This window comes from Clarias gariepinus, chromosome 18, assembly GCF_024256425.1.
Source record: "Clarias gariepinus isolate MV-2021 ecotype Netherlands chromosome 18, CGAR_prim_01v2, whole genome shotgun sequence".
Lineage (NCBI taxonomy): Eukaryota > Metazoa > Chordata > Actinopteri > Siluriformes > Clariidae > Clarias > Clarias gariepinus.
The window spans coordinates 910,496-935,921 of NC_071117.1; the positions used below are offsets into that span (position 1 = coordinate 910,496).

At 41.0% G+C, this 25,426-nt stretch overlaps 1 protein-coding gene across 1 annotated transcript in view; it reads left to right on the top strand.

Moving 5' to 3' along the window:
• LOC128506724 (integrin alpha-L-like) overlaps positions 1–25,426 on the top strand; it is a 91,411-nt gene that overhangs the window by 58,900 nt on the left and 7,085 nt on the right. Inside the window, exons 8-22 of the mRNA XM_053477290.1 lie at positions 589–718; positions 893–1,035; positions 11,709–11,855; positions 12,058–12,255; positions 13,014–13,144; positions 13,252–13,406; positions 14,950–15,116; positions 16,031–16,153; positions 16,363–16,430; positions 16,775–16,916; positions 17,066–17,167; positions 20,629–20,708; positions 20,796–20,873; positions 21,053–21,131; positions 24,544–24,654. Of these exons, the coding sequence (XP_053333265.1) occupies positions 589–718; positions 893–1,035; positions 11,709–11,855; positions 12,058–12,255; positions 13,014–13,144; positions 13,252–13,406; positions 14,950–15,116; positions 16,031–16,153; positions 16,363–16,430; positions 16,775–16,916; positions 17,066–17,167; positions 20,629–20,708; positions 20,796–20,873; positions 21,053–21,131; positions 24,544–24,654 (1,854 nt within the window). The remainder of the gene's footprint in view (positions 1–588; positions 719–892; positions 1,036–11,708; positions 11,856–12,057; positions 12,256–13,013; positions 13,145–13,251; positions 13,407–14,949; positions 15,117–16,030; positions 16,154–16,362; positions 16,431–16,774; positions 16,917–17,065; positions 17,168–20,628; positions 20,709–20,795; positions 20,874–21,052; positions 21,132–24,543; positions 24,655–25,426) is intronic.

The window sequence follows — 25,426 nt, forward strand, 5'->3', positions numbered from 1 at the left end:
TCGTGAGTCAGCAGTGTGCACAGCTGGGGACTGAGCACACAGCCCTGGGGGGCCCCAGTACTCAGTGTGGTGGTGCTGGAGGTGCAGTTCCCGATCCATACTGACTGAGGCCTTCCGGTCAGAAAGTCCAGGATCCAGTTAAAGAGTGAGGTGTTCCAGCCCAACAGGTTCAGCCCCCGATCAGGTGTTGGCAGCAGGGCAACGCTGAGGGCTTGAAGCCTGGTTCACACAGCAAGCCGAGGTCACGTAGCTTTTCCTGCAGCTCACCGTAAAAAGTCATTAACCAGGTTATTTATTTGCAAAAGTGTCTGGCAGTGATGTATACGAACACCAGTTGCACCAATGTCCATATACAGTGTAAAACAAACGTGCTACAACCCAAAGTAAACAAAGTAGCATCATTTTGGCTCCGAAGCGGCTGCTGCGTGCTATTGCTGTGCTGCCATCTTGTTTTTTTTGTTTTTTTACACATACACAACCATATACAGTATCATTATAATGATAATCATAGAGTTACATGTTTATCCAAATATTTTTCATTAAATCTGTCTAAACACAAACAGTTAACCACTTCTTTATTCATTCCAGGACACCCTGATTCTGGGAGCGGTTGGATCTAATCATTGGACTGGAAACCTGTATGAGGTCACAGGATCTGAAGCTTCGATCAGTGAGATGGAAATCAAAGACATAAACCTAAATAATGATTCATACAATGGTATGTTACACTGTTTGTTACACAAGCACGTTAGTGGCTTGTACTGTACACGTGATTAGTGCAGGTCTAATGCAGAACCCCAGCAGCTGAGCTTACACTGTCCTCGTTCTGTTATAAGGTGACATTTGGTGTGTGTGTGTGTGTGTGTGTGTGTGTGTGTGTGTGTGTGTTCAGGTTACTCTCTTGTAATTGGGCAGAGGGGCAGAGATTCTCTTTTGTTCTCTGGAGCACCAAGATCTAATTACAGGGGTCGGGTGACTCTGTTCAGGAAGAGCACTGACAAGTGGAAAGCCATCAGCAATATCGCAGGAGAACTGGTAAGAAACAGCGTCAGCATGCTAACATTATTCTCATTTACAGATGTTACTCATGCGGTATTCTGGTTTTACCGCCGCGGCGCCTCACGGTGGCGACATTTGGGTTTGTGCGTTTGCTGACTTCTACTGCTGAGTGGCGCTATATAACTATAGACTTCCGCCTCGGGCATCAGTTCATTGTCTGCAGGATAAAATCAAGTGAAACATTGTAGTTAAACGAATTCATAATCACAGTATTAAAATTACAGTACAAATGTAGAATTTAAATTAAATTAAATCTTATTAGGATCGAATTTAAGCAAAGTAAACGTTAACACAGTGAGCCTTTAGATTTTATCATGTGTAATTAGAAAAGCTACGCATGTATGTTTTTCGTCATCTTATATTTTGTGTTCTTTAAATTTGTAGTAGATTTATTAACTGAAATAAACAAAAATAAATTACCATAAAAATTCTAACATTGTCAGGCCGTGCTACTGCGTCAGCAGATGTCGATGTGTTTTTGCGTTATTATAAGAATTAAATGCAGTAGGCTGTTATGATTATCATAATGTTCTTTAATAAATAATGAAAACATTTTAACAAATTACATTTTCACATCCCAGCACCACCGTTGTGCTGTACCACCGTAGGCGAAAACCTTATAAAATACAAGTGAAACATTAAATGAATTTATCATCACAGTACTAAAATTACAGTACAAATTTAGAACTTAAATATAGGGGTTTCTTAGTTCCATCAAGTTTAAGCAAAGTAAATGTTAACACAGTGAGCCTTTATATTTTATCATGTGTAACACTCGCGTAGCCAGAAAACTCTGGGTGTGTGTATCAGAAAACGTGGGTGAGTCACAGATGTTGTTAGATTAATGGGCAAAAACTATATAATAAACCTATATAAGCTACATAGCCTTTATAAGACTTTTATTTAAGTGCACGCACAATAACATGAAAACGTTATGATGTTGTAAAATAATGAAAGTAAACAGGGATACAGCGCTATTCTGTATCGGTTTCTGTGAACTTGAGCGCGTCAGAAAATAAACCGAAACTCCGTGTATACTCGCCTCACAGACGTGAAAAATATATACTTACAGAAAGCAAAATGTCTGCTTTTATATAAACCAATGGGGAAAAAAATCAGCTTATGTAATTCGTATGAAACGTGGATTACTACAGCGCATCCACTCACAGCCGAAACGAAAAGACATCAACTTATCAATGAATTATTAAAATGGCCAGTCAGTTTCCTTGCTGTTTTCCCCGACTCATTCATAATCATTAGTCTAGTTCTGCCGGTGCGGTGTTTCTTATCCCCACCCCCGTTAAAACGGCGTATTCAGAGGCTCGCCCGCGAGAGGTTGCGCGCGGTCCACTACACAGCTAAAACATATTTGTATATTATGACTGAGATACGGCGGCTCACATCGGCGTGCGTTTCGCACAGCGCCGCAAAGACAGCACTTATTTAACACGTATAAACGTGTGTTTGTTGTGGGAAAGAGAAATCTCTTATGAATCGCTCATATCGCCGCGGGTTCACGCGAACATTTTACATTCACTAAAAGGTTTATTCACAACCACATTTCGGCCATTCACACACATGCATTGTGCTATGTTGTTGGTACACACTTTTACTTTTCCCCTTCTAATCTCCCCTTTGATCAAAATGCTCCCGATATGAGCCGACACGAGCAGGTGTGTTTAAGTCAGAATATTTCTCTATCATAAAGAGAGGCGACACATACTTGCTGATTAAACACTGCATTGTTTTTTAAGTAAAAGTGCGCGCGATGTGAGCAGCTTTAATTATTAATAATTAAATAATTATTCAATACTGGACATAAACAGTTAAAATTAAGATGATTATTATTCTTTAGATTATCATTATCATGTTCTATTGCTGTTTGGGTTCAGCGTTAAATGATTATTTGAAACTGAAGCGCCTCGTGTAGATTCATGCCACGAGTCATTTTAAATTCAATAAAAAAATTTATTTGTCACGTACACAGTCATACACAGTATAATATGTAGTGAAATGCTCACATGACTGCCAGTGACCCTAAAAATAAAAGCTTAAACATAAGAGATAAATATAAATAAAACAAATACATTAGAAAATAAAATTAACTAGTAAAATATACTGTACAAGTAAAATATACTGTACAAAGTAAAATAAAATATACTGTACAAATAAAAACAAATATCAATATAATAATGTAGAAATATAAAAAGAAGAAAATAGAAATTTGTCCAAATCAGAAATGTAGAAATGACTGAGGTGTGCAAATATGCATAAAAGTGACTTCTTAAAGTGACTTGTTATTCAATTCAATTTTATTTGTATAGCGCTTTTAGCAATTTTTCATTGCCGCAAAGCAGCTTTACACAGACAAAAGAATTATTTAAGTTTGTATGAAATGTGAATTTGTATGATTCAAAATGGTCAGTTTGTCCCTGGTGAGCAAGCCGAGGGCGACAGTGGCAAGGAAAAACTCCCTGAGATGGTAATAGGAAGAAACCTTGAGAGGAACCAGACTCAACAGGGAACCCATCCTCATTTGGGTGAAAATGTTATTAAAGTGATTTGTGCAGTGGTCCATAAATGAAAATATAAATATATAGTGCAAAAGTGTGCATGAATGTGTCCATAGTGGCCATGAATTCCCAGTCAGTGTTGGAGGTAAAAAGATGTTATTAGTTCTGTGTTGTGTTGTGGTTGAGAGACCTTATCGCCTGCGGGAAGAAGCTCCTCCTCAGTCTCTCTGTGTTTGCCTCCAGGGAGCGGAATCGCTTTTCAGACCGCAACAGAGAGAACAGTCCATTGTTGGGATGGCTGAGGTCCTTCACGATCTTCCTGGCCTTGGTCCAGCACCGCTTGCTGTAGATCGAGTGCAGGTCAGGGAGCTCGGTGCGGATGATTCGTTCAGCTGAACGCACCACCCTCTGTAGAGCTCGTCTGTCCTGCGTGGTGCTGTTTCCAAACCAGGTCGTGATGTTTCCCGTCAGGATGCTCTCTATGGTACAGGAGTAAAAATTCCTGAGCACCTTGGAGGGCAGTCTAAAGTCTCTAAAGCCTGAGGTGGTAGAGACGCTGCTGGGCCTTTTTCACCACGGTGTTGATGTGACAGGACCATGACAGGTCCTGCGTAATGTGAACACCGAGGTATCGAAAGCTGTCCACTCTCTCCACTGTGCTGCTGTTGATGACTGGGGTCTGGTAGTTCCTCTCCTGCTTTGTACAAAAGTCCACAATCAGCTCCTTTGTCTTGCTGACGTTCAGGAGGAGATTGTTCCTCTGGCACCAGTTCTCCAGATTTACAATCTCCTCTAGGTAGGCCGACTCATCATTGTTGGTGTTCAGGCCCACCACAACAGTGTCGTTAGCAAACTTGATGATGGCGGTGGAGTTGGTAGTGGCCACGCAGTCATGGGTGTATAAAGAGTACAGCAGGGGGCTCAGAACACAACCCTGGGGGGCTCCAGTACTGAGAGTGATGGAGGCTGAGACATGGCCGCCCATTCTTACTGCCTGTGGTCTGCCAGTCAGAAAATTGGAGATCCACTGACACATTGATGAGCTGAGTCCCAGGTGCTCCAGCTTGTTGGTGAGTGTGGATGGAATTATGGTATTAAATGCAGAGCTGTAGTCGATGAAGAGCATTTTCACATAATTCCCCCTCCGAGTGTCCAGGTGAGTGAGTGATGTGTGGAGAAGATTTGAGAGTGCATCGTCTGTGGAACGGTTTGGACAGTAAGCGAACTGTAGTGGGTCGAGTGTGTCCGGTAGTGAAGAGATGATGAAGTCTCTGACCAGGCGTTCAAAGCACTTCATCACTACTGAGGTGAGGGCTACAGGGCGATAGTCATTGAGAGAAGCAGGATGAGGTTTCTTCGGGACAGGAACAATGATGGACTCTTTGAAGCATGTGGGTATCACCGACTGAGATAAAGAGATGTTGAATATCTCAGTGAACACAGGTGCTAGCTGGTCTGCGCAGGCTCTGAGGATACGGCCTGAGATGCTGTCTGGTCCTGCTGCTTTTCTGGTGTTCACTCTTTTGAAGGCTCTCCTCACGTCATGCTCGGAGATGATGAACGCGCTTCCAGTGCTGGCAGTGTCTTCCTGTCTGCAGCCGTTAGTGCCACTAGCATTAGCATCGCTAGCGTCTTTAGCTGCAGCCTCGAAGCGAGCATAGAATGTGTTCAGCTCGTCTGCCAGAGTCGCGTCCGCGTTCGTCATACCGGATGTTGGTGCTTTATAGTCTGTTATTGTCCTTAGTCCTTGCCACAGGCTCCTAGGGTCACTCTGTTGGAATTGTGACTCTAGTTTCCTCCCGTAGCGCTGCTTCGCCTCCTTCACCACCTTCCAGATGTTATAAGACGCAGCCTTGTGCGGGTCCATGTCCCCCGACGCAAGTCCCGTGTTGTAGGCAGCAGTGTGAGATCTCAGAGCGTCGCGGATGGTTTTATCCACCCACGGCTTCTGGTTGGGAAACGTTCTAATAGTCTTTTTCTCCACGTTATCATCCGCTAGTTTCCTGATGAATCCCAAAACCGCTTCCGTAAACACGCTGACGTCATCGGAGCTGTTCCGAAACATGTCCCAGTCTGCGTCATCAAGTGCGACCTGTAGCGCGGCCACCAATTGTTTCGACCAGCGCGCGACCTCCCTCTGAACCAGAACTTCCTGTTTCAGCCTTTGTTTGTATTTTGGCATGAGGAAGATGGCGGCATGGTCGGATTTACCAAACGGTGGACGAGATTGTGCCTTGTAGCCATTCTTGACCGTAGTGTAACAATGGTCCAGTGTCCTTTCACCCCTGGTGGGGCAGGTGATGTGTTGAAAAAAGTCCCCTGCCACAATAAGCGCAGCGTCCCGGTGTTATGTTTACCCTGGCCCTGAGGTTATCAAGCTTGTTCTCCAGTGACTGGACGTTGGCGAGCAGGATGTTAGGCAAAGGTGTGCGGGGTGCACAGGCTCTCAGCCTGTTCCTGATGCCAGCTCGTTTCTCTTGTGGCCACCGCTTTGCGTAGCGTCCTTTGTTCTCCCTCAGGATCTCACTCGCCAGCTCGGATCCGGAGTTAAAAACAACGAATTGTGAGTACATTGTATACCAATAGAAACAAGAGTGTCTCTATCATACCTAATGTATTCAATGGTGATGAATTAGCCGGCTTTACTGAAAGATAGCTTAAAAGACAAAAACAAAGTAAAATAGGTTGGAGCAGTCGTGATGGCAGCCGACCTCACCGGCGCGATCTTGGATTTTTATCATACAAAGATTATTACGTTGCGCTCGGACCACTGACTCCAAAATTGAAATTTTTACCGTTAAAAACAAAAATGTTTTTACAAGCCCTTGAGCTGTTGTTTTTGCTGTTTTCTTTAATAATAACAATAGACAGATAGAAACAGAGTCTGTCTAAACAAAATTAATTGCAGCCGTTTTGCAAAATGTCCCTTTGCGCCACCTGGTGGTCATTTCACAAATTACTTTGAATTGCGACTGATTTATTTTGGCTGTTGCCGTTTGGCTGCGACAGAGTGCGCGGCAGTCATAGACATTCTGCTTGAGTAACCACCGTATATGAAATCCCTGTATTATTTGAGAGTTCTCCATTTGTCTGTTTCCTCCACACTGTCAGGACTCTGTCCAATGAACAGAATGTGAACTTTATTGACTTTGATATCTTATTTAAACATTTCTGTTGCAATCTGATAATACTGTATAAATAAATGTATTTTAAACATTAAAAGGGCTTTAAATGGTAAAAGGGCTGCCTTGCTCATTGTCATGTTAAACACCATAATTAATACAAACACCACAAACTTGCATCACAGCTACACAGACAAAAAAGATAAACTGTAGAAATGAAATCACAACACAGGTCATAGACATTTATTTAATTTAATTAAATTTTATTTGTATAGTGCTTTTAACAATTGTCGCAAAGCAGCATTACACAATCAAAAGAATTATTTAAGTTTGTATGGAATGTGAATGTGTATGAATCAAAATGGTCAGATAGTCCCTGATGAGCAAGCCAAGGGCAACATTAATTTGATGTCCAGGTAGTTATTGGAGGCATCAGGTAGACAGTAGACAGTAGAACTATTGAGCAACTGCAGCCAAGTCAAGTCCTCAGAGAAACAGCTTTCAACACCAGTCGTTGCCAGAACCGTCTTCATGGTGAAACCGTCCCCAGACACCGGACGCATTTCAAAGAGACACACGGGGCATCCATGCGACGAGATCTCCAACCAGAAGCAGGGCACCAGGATGGGTCAGACAGGTCCGGAGGGCAGAGGGAGTCTGGATCACTGGCAGCTCAGGAACAACATGTGTAGCTCGACAGAGAGAGGGAAATAAAGAGAGGGAAAGAGAGAGGGGAGAGAGAGGGAGGAGAGAGAACAGGAAAGAAGAGATAACAGTTAGGTATGGTTGCAGTCACATAAAGTCATATAAATGTATATTTAGTGTAGAGTGCAAATGCAACCACAGGGGACGCATTCCAGTGTCTTCTTGTGCCAACCCCAAGTCTGGATAAATGCAGAGGGTTGTGTCAGGAAGGGCATCCAACGTAAATACATTTGCCAAATCAATGATGTGAATCACAAATATAATTACCATACTGGATCAGTCGCGGCCCGGTGGAAATTGGGTTACTTTTGGTTGAAAAAGAAGAGGAGGAAGGTGTGTTCGAAAGCAGAGAGAGAAAAGGAAAGGCAAGAGTTTAGGAGTGATAGTAGGGACTTTGAATGTTGGGACTATGACAGAGAAGGCAAGAGAGTTGGTTGATATGATGCAGAGAAGGAAGGTGGATATACTGTGTGTACAGGAGACCAGGTGGAAAGGTAGCAAGGCTAGAAGCTTAGGATCAGGGTTCAAATTGTTTTACCATGGTGTGGATAGGAAAAGAAATGGAGTAGGAGTTATTCTGAAAGAGGAGTTTGTTAGGAATGCAAATGATGCAGAGCATTCCCAGAGGTGAGAGATTGGTGATTGGTGCAGACTTCAGTGGACATGTTGGGGAAGGGAACAGAGGTGATGAAAATGTGATGGGCAGGTTTGGTCTTCAGGACAGGAATGTAGAAGGACAGATGGTGGTGGACTTTGCAAAGAGGATGAAAATGGCAGTGGTAAATACTTTCTTCCGAAAGAAGCAGGAACATAGGGTGACATGTAAGAGTGGAGTCAAAAGCCATCTCAGATTAGAGTAGTCTTTGACTCAAGTGCTCAATATAAAGGCATCTTATTAAATGGGGTTCTTTTGTCAGGTCCAAACCTCAATAACAGTCTCCTTGGAGTTCTCATGCGGTTTCGCAAAGACCCTATCGCCTTTATGGTAGACATAAAACAAATGTTCTACTGCTTTAAGGTTCGACCTGCAGATAGGAACTACCTCAGATTCCTTTGGTTTCATGAGAATAACCCAGAGAATGAACCCGTTGAGTACCGTATGAAGGTGCATGTATTTGGCAACAGCCAACAGTAGCCATTTACTGTCACCAGCAGTAGCCATTTACTGTCTTCGGCGTGCAGCTCAAGCAGGAGAAAAAGAGTTCGGACAAGATGTAATCTGAAAGAGATCAGTGACTGCAAAGTGTTGGTAGGGGAGAGTGTAGCCAGACAACACAGAATGGTGGTGTGTAAAATAACCCTTTTGGTGAGGAAGGTGAAGAGGACAAAGGCAGAGCAGAGGACTAAGTGGTGGAAGCTGAGAAAGGAAGAATGTTGTGTAGTCTTCAGGGAGGAGTTGAGACAGGCTATGGGTGGCCAGGAGGTGCTTTCAGTTGACTGGACAACTACAGCCAATGTGATAAGGGAGACAGGTAGGAGGGTACTTGGTGTATCATCAGGTAAGGCAAAAGTGCACAAGGAGACTTGGTGGTGGAATGAGAAGGTCCAGGAGTGTACACAGGGAAAGAGGCTAGCTAAGAAGAAGTGGGACTCTGAGAGTTCTGAAGAGAGTAGACAGGAGTACAGGGAGATGCAGCGTAAGGTGAAGGTAGAGGTGGCAAAGGCCAAACAAAGAGCATATGAGGACTTGTATGCTAGATGGGATAGTAAGAAGGGTGTGGTGGATCTGTACAGGTTGGCGAGGCAGAAAGATAGAGATGGGAAGAATGTGCAGCAGGTTAAAGTGATTAAAGATAGAGATGGGAAGGATTTGCAGCAGATTAGAGTGATTAAAGATAGAGATGGAAATGTACTGACAGATGCCAGGAGGGTAATGGAAAGATGGAAGGAGTACTTTAAAGAGTTGATGATTGAGGAAAACGAAAGAGAACAAAGAGTAGAAGAGGTGACTGTTGTGGAACAGGAAGTAGCAAATATTAGTAAAAGGTGAGGTGAGAAGGGCGTTGAAGAGGATGAAGAGTGGAAAGGCTGTTGGTCCTGATGACATACCTGTGGAGGTATGGAAGTGCTTAGGAGAGGTGGCAGTAGAGTTTCCAACTAGTTTGTTCAACAAGATCTTGGAGAGTGAGTGGATTCCAGAAGAATGGAGGAGAAGTGTATTGGTGCCGATTTTTAAGAAAAAGGAAAATGTACAGAGCTGTGTCAGTTACAGAGGCATAAAGCTAATGAGCCAGACAATGAAGCTGTGAAAAAAGAGTAGTGGAAGCTAGGTTAAGGGCAGAGGTGAGCACTTGTGAACAGCAATATAGTTTCATGACTAGAAAGAGTACATCAGATGCAGTATTTGCTTTGTGGATGCTGGTGGAGAAGTACAGAGAAGGTAATAAAGAGTTGCATTGTGTCTTTATAGATTTAGAGAAAGCGTACGACAGGGTGCCGAGAGAGGAGCTGTGGTGTTGTATGAGGAAGTCCTTCGGTGGCAGAGAAGTATGTTAGAGTGGTGCAGGACATGTATGAGAGCTGTAAGACAGTGGTAAGATGTGCTGTAGGTGTGACAGAAGAGTTCAAGGTGGAGGTGGGTCTGCATCAAGGATTGGCTCTAAGCCCCTTTTTGTTTGCTCTGGTGATGGACAGGATGACAGATGAGGTTAGACAGGAGTCTCCATAGACTATGATGTTTGCAGATGACATTGTGCTTTGTAGCAACAGCAAGGAACAGGTGGAGGAAAATTTGGAGAGGTGGAGGTATGCTCTGGAAAGCAGAGGACTGAAGGTTAGCCGCAGTAAGACGGAATACATGTGTGTGAATGAGAGGAACCCAAGAGGAATAGTGAGGATACAGGGAGCAGAGGTAAAGAAGGTGCAGGACTTTAAGTACTTAGGGTCAACGGTCCAGAGCAACGGAGAGTGTGGAAAGGAGGTGAAGAGGCGGGTACAGGCAGGTTGGAATGGGAGGAGAAAATTTTCAGGTGTGTTGTGCGATAAAAGAATATCAGCGAGAATAAAAGAAAAGGTGTACAGAACAGTGGTGAGACCAGCGATGCTCTACGGCTTAGAGACAGTGGCACTGAAGAAAAGACAGGAGGCAGAGTTGGGGGTAGCAGAGCTGAAGATGTTGAGGTTCTCTTTGGGAGTGACAAGGATGGATAGGATCAAGAATGAGTTCATCAGAGGGACAACTCATGTTAGATGTTTTGGAGATAAAGTCAGAGAGGCCAGATTGAGGTGGTTTGGACATGTTCAGAGGAGAGATGGTGAATATATCGGTAAAGGGATGCTGAGATTGGAACTGCAGTGAGAGAGGACATGAAGTTAGTTGGTGTGAGACAAGAGGATACTATGACTATGCTCTACATTGGCCCCACGTTTGCTCTTCAGTGGTGTGCTATTTGGGATACATGCGCTAATGTTGGCCCAAAGGTGGGCCGACGTCAGAGCACTGACAAAAGGTTACTAAAATTTTGCCAACGTTGGGCCAACAGAGTCGTGCTATCTGGGCTATAGCAAAATATTTTTTGCTATTATATGTGTTGTATTTTTTTTTTAAAGCTTTGAACTGTCAATAGCACTGGTTTAGCAGCATTTGAGAGCCATTATGCACTTTACAATAATATTTATAATAGAAAATTAAGCAAAGAGAATGGTGCAATAATGAAGATATTCATAATAATTTTCTATAAAAGAGACATAAGATTCATGTGTGGGAAGCTTTTGCATTTACTACACCCAGTTCCACCCATTATGTCTCATTCTCCACTTGAGCTTTCTGATCTGTCATAACCTTATGGAACCACAGATGTGTACTGTATGTGCAGCTGGATGATGCATGAACAGACAGTATATACTGCTATAATAAAGTGCTCTCATCATGTATTGATGTGAAACTGAAACTGGTAGAGGAGGAGGCTAATGATGCTTAAACTAAAGTGTATTGCTTATAATGTTTCTCATGATCTTCAACTTTGTAAATAAGAAAAAAAGATGTGTATCAAAACAACAATTTGCTCTCAATGTAATTTGATGCTAGTGAATAACCACAAAAACATAAGCAAAAGAATGAGTTTTCTGATTTCTTAGAACACAACCAACATATTATTGATACAAAATTATACATTGCTATAAACACAATCACAGGCTGCTTCATCCAGTGTGACAAGTTTGGGACTTGTAGCATTTTGCAAAATCATAGAAATTCAAACTGATATCACTTAAACATATTTTAACATATTTTCGCATTTATGATTTTTAAACACCATTGCAAGTCAAAGACACCATGCATGTAATGATCTATTATCCAACACATCTGCAGATTGGCTCGTATTTCGGAGGATCGGTGTGTGTGTTAGACCTGGACTCAGACAACAACACTGACTTCCTCGTGGTTGGAGCTCCGCTGTATTACCAACCTCATCCTCAGAGAGAGGGACGGGTGTATATCTACAGACTCACACAGCAGGTACACACACACACACACACACACACACACACACACAGTGGTTTATATGTACAAAGTCAGCCAAAAAATGTATACACAAAATTTATAAATTTTTCATACAAGTTAAGTATTAAAATATTTTAGTATTAAAAAGTTTTTCTATACATTCTTTTGGCTGACTCTAAAGCTGTGTGTGTGTGTGTGTGTGTGTGTGTGTGTGCAGCTGAAATTGGAGAAGCAGTTGGAGATTAGTGAATCAGCTCAGGGTCGGTTTGGGATGACTTTAGTTGCTGTATCAGATCTGAATGGAGACCAGCTGAAGGATTTAGCTGTTGGAGCTCCACTGGAAGATGATCGAAAAGGAGCCGTTTACATTTACCTCGGCAACCGTGATCACGGCATCCGCTCTAAGTACAGCCAGGTACATCTCAAACATCCACCGCAAAACACCCAGGTACATCTCACACATCCACCCCAATACAGCCAGGTACAACTCAAACATCCACCCCAATACAGCCAGGTACACCTCAAACATCCACCAAATACAGACAGGTACACCTCAAACATCCACCCCAATACAGCCAGGTACAACTCAAACATCCACCCCAATACAGCCAGGTACACCTCAAACATCCACCCCAATACAGCCAGGTACACCTCAAACATCCACCCCAATACAGCCAGGTACACCTCAAACATCCACCCCAATACAGCCAGGTACACCTCAAACATCCACCCCAATACAGCCAGGTACACCTCAAACATCCACCCCAATACAGTCAGGTACAACTCAAACATCCACCCCAATACAGTCAGGTACAACTCAAACATCCACCCCAATACAGTCAGGTACAACTCAAACATCCACCCCAATACAGCCAGGTACAACTCAAACATCCACCCTATTTAAGTAGTATACAGTTCACACTTCTGTCTCAGTAAACCCTGTTACATCTCCAAACAGACACATAGACTATATATATTCAATTTAATTCAATTTTATTTGTATAGCGCTTGCAATTGTCATTGTTGCAAAGAAGCTTTACACAATCATATACTGTCGTTTACTTTACTGTATATTTGTAATGTTATGCATTTTCTCTCTCTCTCTCTCTCTCTCTCTCTCTCTCTCTCTCTCTGTGTGTGTGTGTGTGTGTGTGTATGTGTGTGTGTGTGTAGAGAATTTTTGCAAGTTCCATTAATAAGCAGCTTCAGCATTTCGGCTTGTCGATTGATGGTGTAATGGACATGGGACAGGATGGTCTGATAGACATTGCTGTTGGAGCACAAGGGACCGTTTTACTCTTGAGGTACAGTTCAGTCAAATGTACAGTGTGAGTGTAATGACTCTAAATACAGGGAACGTTTCTCATGTAGAGATTACTTTTGACCTAAATGATGTAATTGTTTTTCACAGAACTCGGCCGGTTGTGTCCGTCTCAGCAAAGCTCGGTTTCTCCCCGTCTGAAATCAACCTGAATCATTTTGACTGCCTCGGCAGCTCAGACAACGCTATTCCTGTCCTCTACCTCAGCACCTGCTTTAGTATGACAGAGGACACCAAAAGCAAAGGTATGAGCACAGGTACATGTGGTAACACAGAGCACAGGGCACAGATACAAAACACACACACACAACATACACATGGTATACACATAGCCTACACATAGTATACATGTGTGTGTGTGTGTGTGTGTTGTGCATGCCAGACTGCTACCCCTACTGAGAAAAAAGGTTTCCTCACCTGACTGCTGCAGTGGTGCTAAAATAACAGCGCCCCTCGAGCACCTGAGGAGGCACACAGCAAAGCCATCACACCTCAGAGTAGAGAATCGAACATTCATGCTCAAGGAAAAACATAGGCACAATATAGAGACACAGTAACCCAGAGCAGCCAAGTGAGTTAGTCTGTCCGACTTATAAAGCTCATTCGTCTCTTTATTGTTTCACAGAGACTGATACCAATACTGGGTCAGCACGGGCTATGCCAGTCTTTTTGCCTGTTACGTTGCACTTTCCAAAATTCCTCTACTATTTTCCTGCTGTTGTTGGTCACTTGTATCCCATGGCCTTTCACTGTTTTTATGGGTCAGCAGAAAGTTTTTGCTGACATACCATGTTAGACAGCTGGAAGTTCAACATAAGAGACGATGTCCAAGTTAACATGGAGTCCAGTTGAGTTTGGCACCAGGATGAGTTTGACAGGTGCAGTGGGAAGAGCGGGGCTGGATCTCTGGGAGCCTTTTTTCTCAGAGTAAAAACTTCCTTTATTTCTCTATATAATCCCGTGCTACACTAATGCACTTATCCCAGTGTTTCACTAGTGCTTGGGCACCATCAAAGTAGAACGTTCCCTAAGTACGCTGGAGACATGATCAGACTGCCTGATCATGCTTCATCCTGCTTCATGCCTGGCCTCGCAGGATCTCCTTTAATGGTCCAAACATGTGGAAATGGCTTGGAAATGTTTACAGTTACTATGGACAGATGTGTCTGGTTGGTGACAAGTTCTCTGCTGATTTCAGGTCTTCCACTCACTGAATGTTCACAGGAACGACTGCTTTGGGCCCCTGAGGCACCTCGGCCAGGATTGTCATTCATAGATTTATAGGGTTTTTTTTTTTAAACATTTGCACCGTTCAAATGTTTTATTAAGAGCCTCATGTAAATGAAATGTCTGTTTCATCAGTTTTTAAAATTTTACCACAATCCCAAATTTGACTTGAACATCAAAATTTGTGCCTGACTTTTCAAGAAGGGTGAGAAGCCATACACATCTGATGTAGCAACACTATCTGTGCCTTGTTCATCAGCCCTGCCGCTCTGTCAAGGCACTAGTCCAAAATACAGGTGTGTGTGTGTGTGTGTGTGTGTGTGTGTGTGTGTGTGTAGGCAGATGCCCCTGGTTGGCATCATGATGTCATATAAAATATGTTTTTTTTTAAATGTTTTTACATCTCCCTCTCCTTCCAGTTTACAGGTACAATATGCTTAGGTTACAGGAAACAAACACAAACAGAGACAATCACTCCAGTACCATTGGTGCCAGTTTATGCAGGTCTAGGAAGCACCACTAAGGCACTACTATGATAACTGTGACTATCTTCTCTCCTAGGGGGAGTAAGGAGTGGCCTAAATGTGTCACTGGAGCTCAAAGCTGATGCTGTGAGAATGGACAGTCGTGCATTTTTCAATAAGGACGATAAGACGTCCAGGAGTCTGGTGAAGTCTGTGCTCCTGAACACAGAGGTTTCCTGTTACAATCATACAGTCTATATGAAGGTATGTTACGTCTCCACACTGAGAACTGATGCGTCCTTTTGGAATCTGTTGTCTTCATGTCACTTTTTCATCTGGAGTCATAATTAAACATTTGTGTTCATGTGCACTGTTCTTAGCAAGTTAACTGATCATACCTATTTAATGTTTTTGTGATATGCAGAAGGTTAGAGTTGTTTTTCTCCGTAATTAAGCATTAAACTGGAATAGAACTTAAAATTTTAAGTTTATCATTTTAACTCAGGGTTGGTTGGCTGTTACTGTATGGTGCTGTTCATGTCAGGCTGTATTAGTAGGAGTTACTATTGTTTGGCTCTCGCTTAACATCTATTTTTGCATGTTAGGTATCCAATAAGAACCCATGCTTACACAGGTGTCACAAACCCTTTAAATGTTCGGGAAAGTTCCTTATTCACCTTTATCCATGATTTTAACTAATGAAGTCCTAAGTATTGTCTGTAATATGGATATCTTTTTTTTTTTGGTTAATGAAAAAATGTTTATCCTGCTTAACAATTATAGTGATCTAACATTTCATATTTCTTATTTAACCTGCTTTGTACAAATTGATATAATACAAATGAAGGAAATATTGCTAAGACATATATCACATAGGGCTTTAACCCGACAACTGTCGAGGGAAATATCCATGGGACATCTTTCAAAATGTGTTTCATGTGGTCTATTTGGTCCACCCTCTATTTTGTTACATAATGTATGTTCCTTAAAAGAGAAATGGGTCTGGGCTTTTGAGGGTTAAGGATAACATCATACAGGTTTATCATTTTATATCTCTACTGATTTTATTTGTTGCATGTTATAATCACCATTATGATTAATAATATTGACACTGCAGTGAATATGAAGTAATTATAAAGAAGATATTAGTGAAGCATTCTTTCTCCTGTGTGTTTCAGAGCTGTGTAACGGACATCACATCTCCGGTGTTATTCCGTCTCAACTTCAGCCAGTCTGATCACCAGCCGAGCAGCTCCAACTCCATACTGAACATCGACAGCAAAAACACGGCTCTTGTAGAGGTGAGTCACACTACTGCCATTACTCATGAGGTTAAAGTGGGAGTGTGTGTGTGACAAACAACAGCATACTTCTATAGCAGTGATATATTTATAAAGTACATTTTAATTTAGAATAAGCTTCATTAAAATAATAATAGTTTACATAGATTTGTGTGTGTGTGTGTATGTGTGTGTGTGTGTGTGTGTGTGTGTGTGTGTGTGTTTTACAGGTTCCTTTTCCGAATAACTGTCAAAACATGAGCTGTGTATCAGACCTGCATCTGGACTTCAAGTTCCTGTAAGAATAAAATTCTTTATATTTCTGTGGTTCTGTATTTTTGCTTTTTTTTTTTGTTTTGTTTTAAGGTTCTGTGCTGAATGCTAATCCACACAGAATCTGTTCTAGAGCCGTAGTGTTTGTGTTCATATAGTGTTACTTGCAGAGAGTAAATAATACTGTACACTCTCCATTAAGCACCACAAGTTAGGTATAACTGTGAGAAATGACTGTAACTTTTTATATCAGTGTTACACATGCATTACTCAGAGCGGTGTGTAAGGAATATGTGTGTTAAGGGTTTTTGTGATTCTTTTTTTGTACACACATCCCAAACTGTAAATTTAACTTTTTTCTGTGTTTAGGAACAGCACATTGCTGTTGGTGGACCAGGCATTGTTTATCATCCATGTGACTTTACTGAACACAGGAGATTACTCATTCAACACCAGTGTGGTGCTGCTCTACCCTCCTGGATTATCACTCTCACTGTTCAGGACCATTGAGGTACAGCGCTCCTTTAGCCACCACCCTTTATTACTCATAAACAGATCTGACTCTGATTCAAATGGAGACTGATTCATATACTTTGATTCTGATTCACACTGTGGCACTGGTTCTAATTCAGATTGTGACTCTGATTGTGATTGATCCAGGCGAACAGAGAGACTGTGAGTAGTTGTGGTGATCATAAGGATGCAGTGCTAAAAAAAACCACCTGTGGTATCAGTTCACCGGTTTTTCGCAGAAACACAAGGGTAAGAGAACCTCCCCTCCCCCGCATGATCTCTCTCACACACACGCACACGCACACGCACAAACATACACACATATTCACACACACACCAAACTGTCTACAAAACTGCTACTATTTCTCTCAGGCTTCTGCATATTTTTGGTCATGGCCCATATAAAAGTAACGTGTATTACTCAACCTCAATTTGACACCATTGATCATATTATTTTCCTTCACAGATTGAAAAATGTAGTAGGAATAAAGGGAACAGCTCTCTTGTGTCTCAGATCCTATTTGACTGATCATTATCAGTTTATAAATTTAAATGGTGACTACTCTGCATATTCTTAAGTGGAGTTTGGTGTTCCACAGGGTTCAGTTTTAGGCCCACTGATTTTTTTCTTTCTACATGCTTCCTCTAGGCAACATAACTCGTAACCATGGTATTAGTTTTTATTGTTATGCTGGTGGTACAGTTATACGTCTTAGCAAAATCAGATTGTTAGATGTGATATACAAATAAAATAAAATTGAATTGAATTCAATTGAATAAAAGCCAACCCAATATTCAATTAAATTAAATTTTATTTGTTAAGCACATTTAACAATTGACATTGTCGCAAAGCAGGTTTACACAATCAAAACAATTATTTAAGTTTGTATATAATTCAATTAAATTAAATTTAATTATATTTGTATAGCGCTTTTAACAATTGTTACTCTCGTAAAGCAGCTTTACACAATCAAAAGAATTATTTAAGTTTGTATGGAATGTGAATGTGCATAAATCAAAATGGTCAGATTGTCCCTGGTGAGCAAGCCGAGGGCGACAGTGGCAAGGAAAAACTCCCTGAGATGGTAATAGGAAGAAACCTTGAGAGGAACCAGACTCAACAGGGAACCCATCCTCATTTGGGTGAAACAGAGAGCAGGAATTGATCTGCATTCATACTGTGTGTTAGTTGGCAGCCAGTTCAGTATAACAGTTGATGTTAATTGATGTTAATATGGAGTCCAGGTAGTTATTGGAGACTCAGTCAGACTTGTAGGAAATTCCAGTCCTGAACTATCAAGCAACTGCAGCCAAGTCAAGTCCTCAGAGAAACAGCTGTCAACATCAGTCGAAGCCAGAACTGTCTCCACGGTAGAGTGAAACTGTCCCCAGACACACAGGGCATCCATGTGACGAGATCTCCAGAGGTCAGACAGGTCCAGAGGGCAGAGGGAGTCTGGATCACTGGCAGCTCAGAAACGACATGTGTAGCTCGACAGAGAGAGAGAAAGAGAGAGAGATGGGGAGAGAGAACAGGAGAGGGGAGAGCAGAAGAGGAGAGATGGCAGTCATGTATGGTCACAGTCACATAATGTATAATGTAAATGTATATTAACTGTAGAGTGCAAGCAGAGACTCCGGCAGGACTAACCATGACATCATAACTAAAAGGGAGGAGCCAGAAGGAAACACAAACATGAGGGGGAACTGGAATGTAAAGCAACCAGTCACTTCACCGCTAAATATCAGATTGTCAATATCAGAATGTTTCCTTTCTGTCCTGACAGCTCACCTCTTAACAGCGACCTAGATCCCGAAGATTTTTTCTCATAAATGTCCTTAAGATTTAAATTCAGACGGTGCAGAATTTCATCTCATCTATCTCAGCCTCTCTAAAAATAACAGTATAGAGCCGAGTATCAAACTGCTTCATTCTCCTTATTTAAGTGCAACACACTGTTCATGAAAATATAATATGTATAATATGAAAATAAGGCATTCTGCACTACATCAATTGTAGCCATGCAGCCACCTAAACATGCCACTACCTGCACTACAGTAAGTCTCCTACTTAACAATGATTTATGTGCCAGAGGCATGTTTGTAAGTTAGATTTGTTTGTAAGTCTTGGAAAAAAGTGAGTCTTATAGGCCTTTAAAACAAATATACAAATGTAAAGCATACCAATCCACTTGACTAAATATCTGTCCCCTTTCCCCACACTGCCATCATGTGTCCAAAAACTGTAACCACACCTAAGAAAATAAATCTCACACATGTGAAATGTTTTCTGCACCTTTAAATCATGGTGGGAATTCTGGACACCATTTGTCTGAGAGCGAATTTAACCATAAGAAATAATGGAAACTCACATATTTCATTCCACAACCTGAAAATATTTATATAAAGATTATTAATACAAAATCTAAAGTAAACATAAAAATAAATAACCTGCACCTTACCCTTGAAAAGAATCAATCTGTGTGTGTGAAGCAGGGACAGAAAAGGGGGGTGGGGGGGTTATTGTGTAGGACGACTTTCACACAAACAAACACACACACACACACACACACACACACACACATGGATGTTGACTTTACAAGTGAGGCACGTGCACTGAGACCAAGCATGGGAGATGATTACACACAGTCCCACAGCGAGAGGGACTGTGCTTATGGACTGATTCATTGAAACCGGTGAGGCAGACTCATTTCTCCCTCAAACACACACACACACACACACACACACACACACACACACACACACACACACACACACACACACACATTTCCACCATTTGTTAGCATATACGAATGTTAGATGTGAACCGTGGTCTGTTTGTATCTGCTGAATTTTGTAACTCCTCTTCTGACGTCTCCTGACGCTCTGAAGTTCTTGTGGTCTCTACCAGTTAATTTTTTAAATGTAACGACCCCCCACTGATTCATTAACAATGGAAACAAATTTGTAAGGACATAAAAACGGCTTTACGGTGCATTTTGACAAAGCAATATGAGCAATAAGAACGTGTTATTGACATGATAATGTTTTAATAAGCGGCGGTTAAGAAATTTATACATTCTTCTCTGTACTGAGCCCTAAATAACTGATAATGAAACCAGTATGACATAAACTGAAATTAAACTGACACTACTGACTATTACAAACTATTACAGAAGTATAACAATATGATAACGACCTCATTATGCTATGCTATGTTTTTTGTATTCATTGTATTTTGTGATCTGAGTATATTATGAGTTAAATAAAGCTGATCACATCACACACACTCACTTTATAAAAGGCAGCGTTTATTTAGTGAGTATATATTTCAGCTATATTTTTTTTTCTGGGGTACTGTTATTGATTTTACATTTCACTACTTGTGTAAGTAGTAAAACATAGGAAAGAGATAGAAGTCCAGTTGACATGACTCTACTTTTATATTGAACATGATTGAAATTTTCTTTGAAAGCTGTGAATTTTAGCAAACCGTGGTCTACTGTCCTCCAACCACTTCCTGACCACCTTGTTATAATTTAATAATAATCCTGCGATCTTAAGATCAGACCAGTTTAGAATCAAATTCGGTAATGTAGAAAAGCCTTCTAATTGTGTGTGTGTGTGTGTGTGTGTGTGTGTGTGTGCGCGTGCGTGCGTGTGTGTGCGCGTGCGTGTGTGCGTGTGTGTGTGTGTGTGTGTGTGTGTAGGCCATGTTTGAGGGTGTGTTCCGTGTCTCTCGTTTTTACAACTGGACAGACAACATGCAGATGACACTTATGGCCAGCAGGTATGTGTACACACACACACACACACACGCACACACACACACACACACACACACAGAGTGATTGAGCTGTTGGTTGTGTTTTTACAGTGATAACAACAGAATTACAAGTGACACCACAGTGAGGACACTGCCTTTGCAGCCCAGTGTAAATGTGGCCATCAGCCCGTGAGTAATCACTGCTCTCTCTCTCACACACACACACACACACACACACACACACACTGTCTGGCATCAGTGTTAAAATTACTCTCCATTGCAAGTTCTAATTATTCTCTCTCTCTCTCTCTCTCTCTCTCTCTCACACACACACACACACACACACACACACACACACACACACACAGTGTTCCTGAGCTTTCTGTAACATATCTGAATTTCCATTTGGGAGATAAAGGACCCAAACCCATCATTGTCGTGTTCGAGGTGAGTTTACACACACACACACACACACACACACACACACACACCCTCTGTAAAGTTAGACTGTTACAGGTTAATGAATGTGTGTGCACAAACAGGTTTAGTTCAAATATCCCAAACTAAATGGATTTACCTTTTTATATCCTATCTAATTAATATACATCAATGCTGGGAGAAATCATCTGGCTGTAAGGGAGTCGTGTCCTGGAAGTGCACTGCTCTCATCACAGATCACAGGAGGAAGTAGGAATGAACTGGTTAATAAAGGTTATGGCCTATTAGATCTGTTTTATTTGTAATTCCAGGCTGTGCTAGATGCTTTGAGATAAGTAGGTGCTGGACTGTTTCTAGTTTTGTCGCCAGCATCAGTGTTTTAAATCTGCAGCTACAGGAAGTCAGTGGAGGAACTAGTGTACACTAGGAATAGTGGGAACTTACTGTAGGAAGGTTCAAAACATTTCTGCATTCTGGATCAGCTGCAGAGGACGAATGGTGGACGGAGACGGACCTGCCAGGAGTGAGGTGCAGGAGTCCAGTACTGAAATAACAAAGGACTGAACAAGCACCTGAGTAGCCAGTGAAGAAAGAAATGTGCAAAATCTTCTGATGTTAGAAAGTAAACATTGACAAGAGTGTGTAAACTTAGCAGTGTGGGAGGAAAAGGACAATTTATTGTCCAGAGTTACCCCAAGGATGAGGGCAGTGAATAAACGTGTCGTCTCAGAGTTTTCCCACGGAGATCATATAAAAGATCCTGATGGCCGATGGATCACCTGGGATAAACAGACAGTCTTTAGGAAGTGTTCCATTAGGAACAATTTAGAAATCAACTTGGTGACAAATTCTGTATACGCACAATTGTAATGTTTCTGCTGGAGCAAGTTTCCAAATCATAAACTTTAGCTTTCAGTTGCTTGTTAGCTTTGGTTTAAACTGGATTGTCTTTATGTTGTAGGCTATTTAGTGTCGTAGAGAAGATAGAGAGAACACACACACACACACACACACACACACACACACACACACACACACACACACACACACACACTTACTTTCCTATTAAAAGCAAAAGCTCAGAATGGTAAATTAGTGCACTTACCCCCCAAACATTTCTCATTTTTACAGTGAAACATGATAAATATTTACAGATGTGTGGTTAATTTTTAAAGGAATATGCACAAAAGAATTCTGTATCATGTTTAAAGCAGTATGTCACTGCTTACTTTTTGTATACAGACATTGAATAGACATCATAAAATAGTTTGACTTCATTTTTTAGTTTTCTGTTAGTTTCACCTTTTCTGGGTTATTCTAAAGGGGAATTATGCCATATTATTTGGACACGTGGGCACGTGTCCTGCAGGTCATAACTTTGCAGGTACAGAATGTGTCGTTTTCTCAAGCATGATTTTTCCAACTTGCCTTTATACAGATTCAGACAGACTGAATTTAAGGATGCACCCATAGGAACCTACAGTATAGCACACACACACACACACACACACACACACACACACACACACACACTAAATAAACGCCTATCGCTGTGACATACCTGTAACTATCTAAATAAATTGCACGCGTAATTTGTTTAATTGACTTATACATTTTACAGTATATTGTCTGGTAAAAAAAAAGAAATGTTAGATAAGAAAAAATCCAAAAAGTCAGACAACTTCCCACATGGCATAAGGTTAAGGTGATCTCCAGTTTGCATCTTGTCACCACTGTGTTGTGAGAATGCAAGTACATATATTGTGCTTATGTCATGTAGTAATACATTTACACAGTATGTTACAGACACTGGCATTCTCATTTTGCTTTTCACACTGTCACAGTTTCCGAATCGTTTAATCAATGATCATCCTAATCAATGATCAGATTGTCCCATTTTAAAGACTGAAAAATAAAGGCAACTGATCGTGCTAGCTCACAAGCAAATCTCTGTATTTCTTTAAAGCGTCTTTAATGAAAGTCATGGAAAAGCCTTCCAGTCTATGGTATAGCGGTTAGTGTATCTGCCCTGTAACCATGCATTCCAGATTCTCATCTCAGGCCTGCTACTAATGCGCTTTTAATTTATTAGTCTCTAATTTTTGTAGCATATTATAATTCATTTGAACACTTGGGTCACATCAGAGTAATTATCAAAGCAAACATAAATAATTTGTCTTTCATCATTTATGTTTAAAAACTAATATGACTTTTTTGTGATTAATTTATATACAATGTTTCTTTGCATTTATGATTACGTAAACGTATATTTAGCAGAACAGCACAGAGGTCTGCTTTTGAAACACACCTGGTGCAACTACAAGTAGTCACTAGAGTGGTCCTGCTCCAGCGACCCTGTCTCTGCAGGAACTGTAACTGTCTCCCTGTAGCTGTCCAGATGCAAGGCATTCAAAGTGATTGTTGCAGGATATACTTTTAAACAATACAGACTCCTGTGTCTGTAGCAGAGGACACCTAATATGTACAGTACACTACAAGACAAAAGTTTGTACACCCCTTTTAACTCCATGCTCTTTCCTGATGTTTATAACAGTACTGAAGGCTTATCTAAGGTTTATCCCAAACACACAATAATCTCCTCTGAACAGTTGATATTGAGATTTTTATCTGCTCCTTCTGCTCTGTAAAGCTTCATAACGGCTCTAATCTGAGGTGCTGGTTGTTAATTGGTGATTTCTGAGGCTGGTGACTCTAAATGATCTTCTCCTCTGCAGCAGAGCTCAGTTTTGGTCTCGTTTTCCTGGGAAGGTCTTCATGAGAGACAGTTTCATTCTGGTGACTGATGGATTTTTGCAAGAACTGTTCCAGAACAGCTACATGTTTAAAAAAACAAAAAAAAAAACAATTGACTATTGTTGATGTTACTTAATTACCTATATTTACTTTAATATTTAGGCATTTGGCACATGCCCTTATAAGGCCGACTCACAAAAGTTTCTGTCATTGAATATATTCTTACACCAGGTTACCAGGTTATTAACTAGAAGTACTACAGTATCAGTCAAACATGTAAGGATTTATTTGTTTGTTTTTAATTCCATTATTGGAATAAAATTATTTCATAGTTTCATAGTTTCGAAATCTCCAGTATTGTTTTAGAATGTAGAAAAAATCACAAAAAAACATTGAATTAGAAGGTGTGTCCAAACTTTTGACTGGTACTGTAAACCCTGTCCACAATTTAGATCCAACTGAGTTAAATAGAGAATACGAAGGTGATAACTTACCTTTGAAGTGGAGAAACTTTAAAGCACACTCTGTTTGGTTGTCTAACAAACTCACAGCAGGCTGAAAATAATTGCAGTGATCCCTGATTTTGAAATGCATTTTTTGTAACTAATTTACATACTTCGGATAATTGTTTTTATTGTTTTTAATTGTTAGTTCTCTATCTGTGTAGGTGAGTAATCTGGGACTGAAGGGTCTGCCTGTAACAGTAAGCTTCAGGATGCCGACTCAGACTGGTGTAAACTTGCACGACCTGCACAGTCACACCATCACTGTCTCACAGGTATATGTTTTTATTCTTAATAATAAATTAAATTTAATGAATATGATGCCAGTAACTGGAATTGTACTTTAGTTAATGATCTAAAGTACAAATCTATAAAAATACCAAACACTAATTGTCATTTAACACTTCACGTTTTAAGAGTTCTGACGACATCCTGGCTGTCATAGAGAGAATAAGGATTTAGAAGCAGGCACGACAGTTACATTAGATTTACATTGTTATTTTAACCCACTTATGGGTATCACAGGAAAGTTAGGTTGGCAACACCTACTTGCTTTACCAGCTCTTTCCTTTCAGAATGTCTCTCTCATTGCAAGACACAGAGCATATAAGAAGAAACATGCCACACACCCCACTGTTCCTGCTCAAGTCAGAGACCCTTTAAGTTTGAAACATTTTTAAACATGGCCCGGGCTCAAAATAACCAAAAAAGAGGAGCGAGAGAAACCTGTGTTAAGCTAACAGGGTGGGAACACCTTTTTATTTGAGGATATGCAAGTCAAAAGGATCTTCCAATATTCTACATTCATATCTATCAGCTAGCTTTACCTGATCAAGTAGCTTTACCTGTTTGCATGCAGCACCAGGATGCCTGAAATAGACCAATCATTGCAAAACTTCTTAATTGCTCCATATCAAATATGACATTAAGCTTTACCTAAACTTGATGCAGCTGTGTTTAACCACCCCATGATTTATGAGATTAGTTTGACCAGGTAGAGGCAAATAAAATATCAGGCAATTTTGCTTGCAACTAGGCAACATTTGT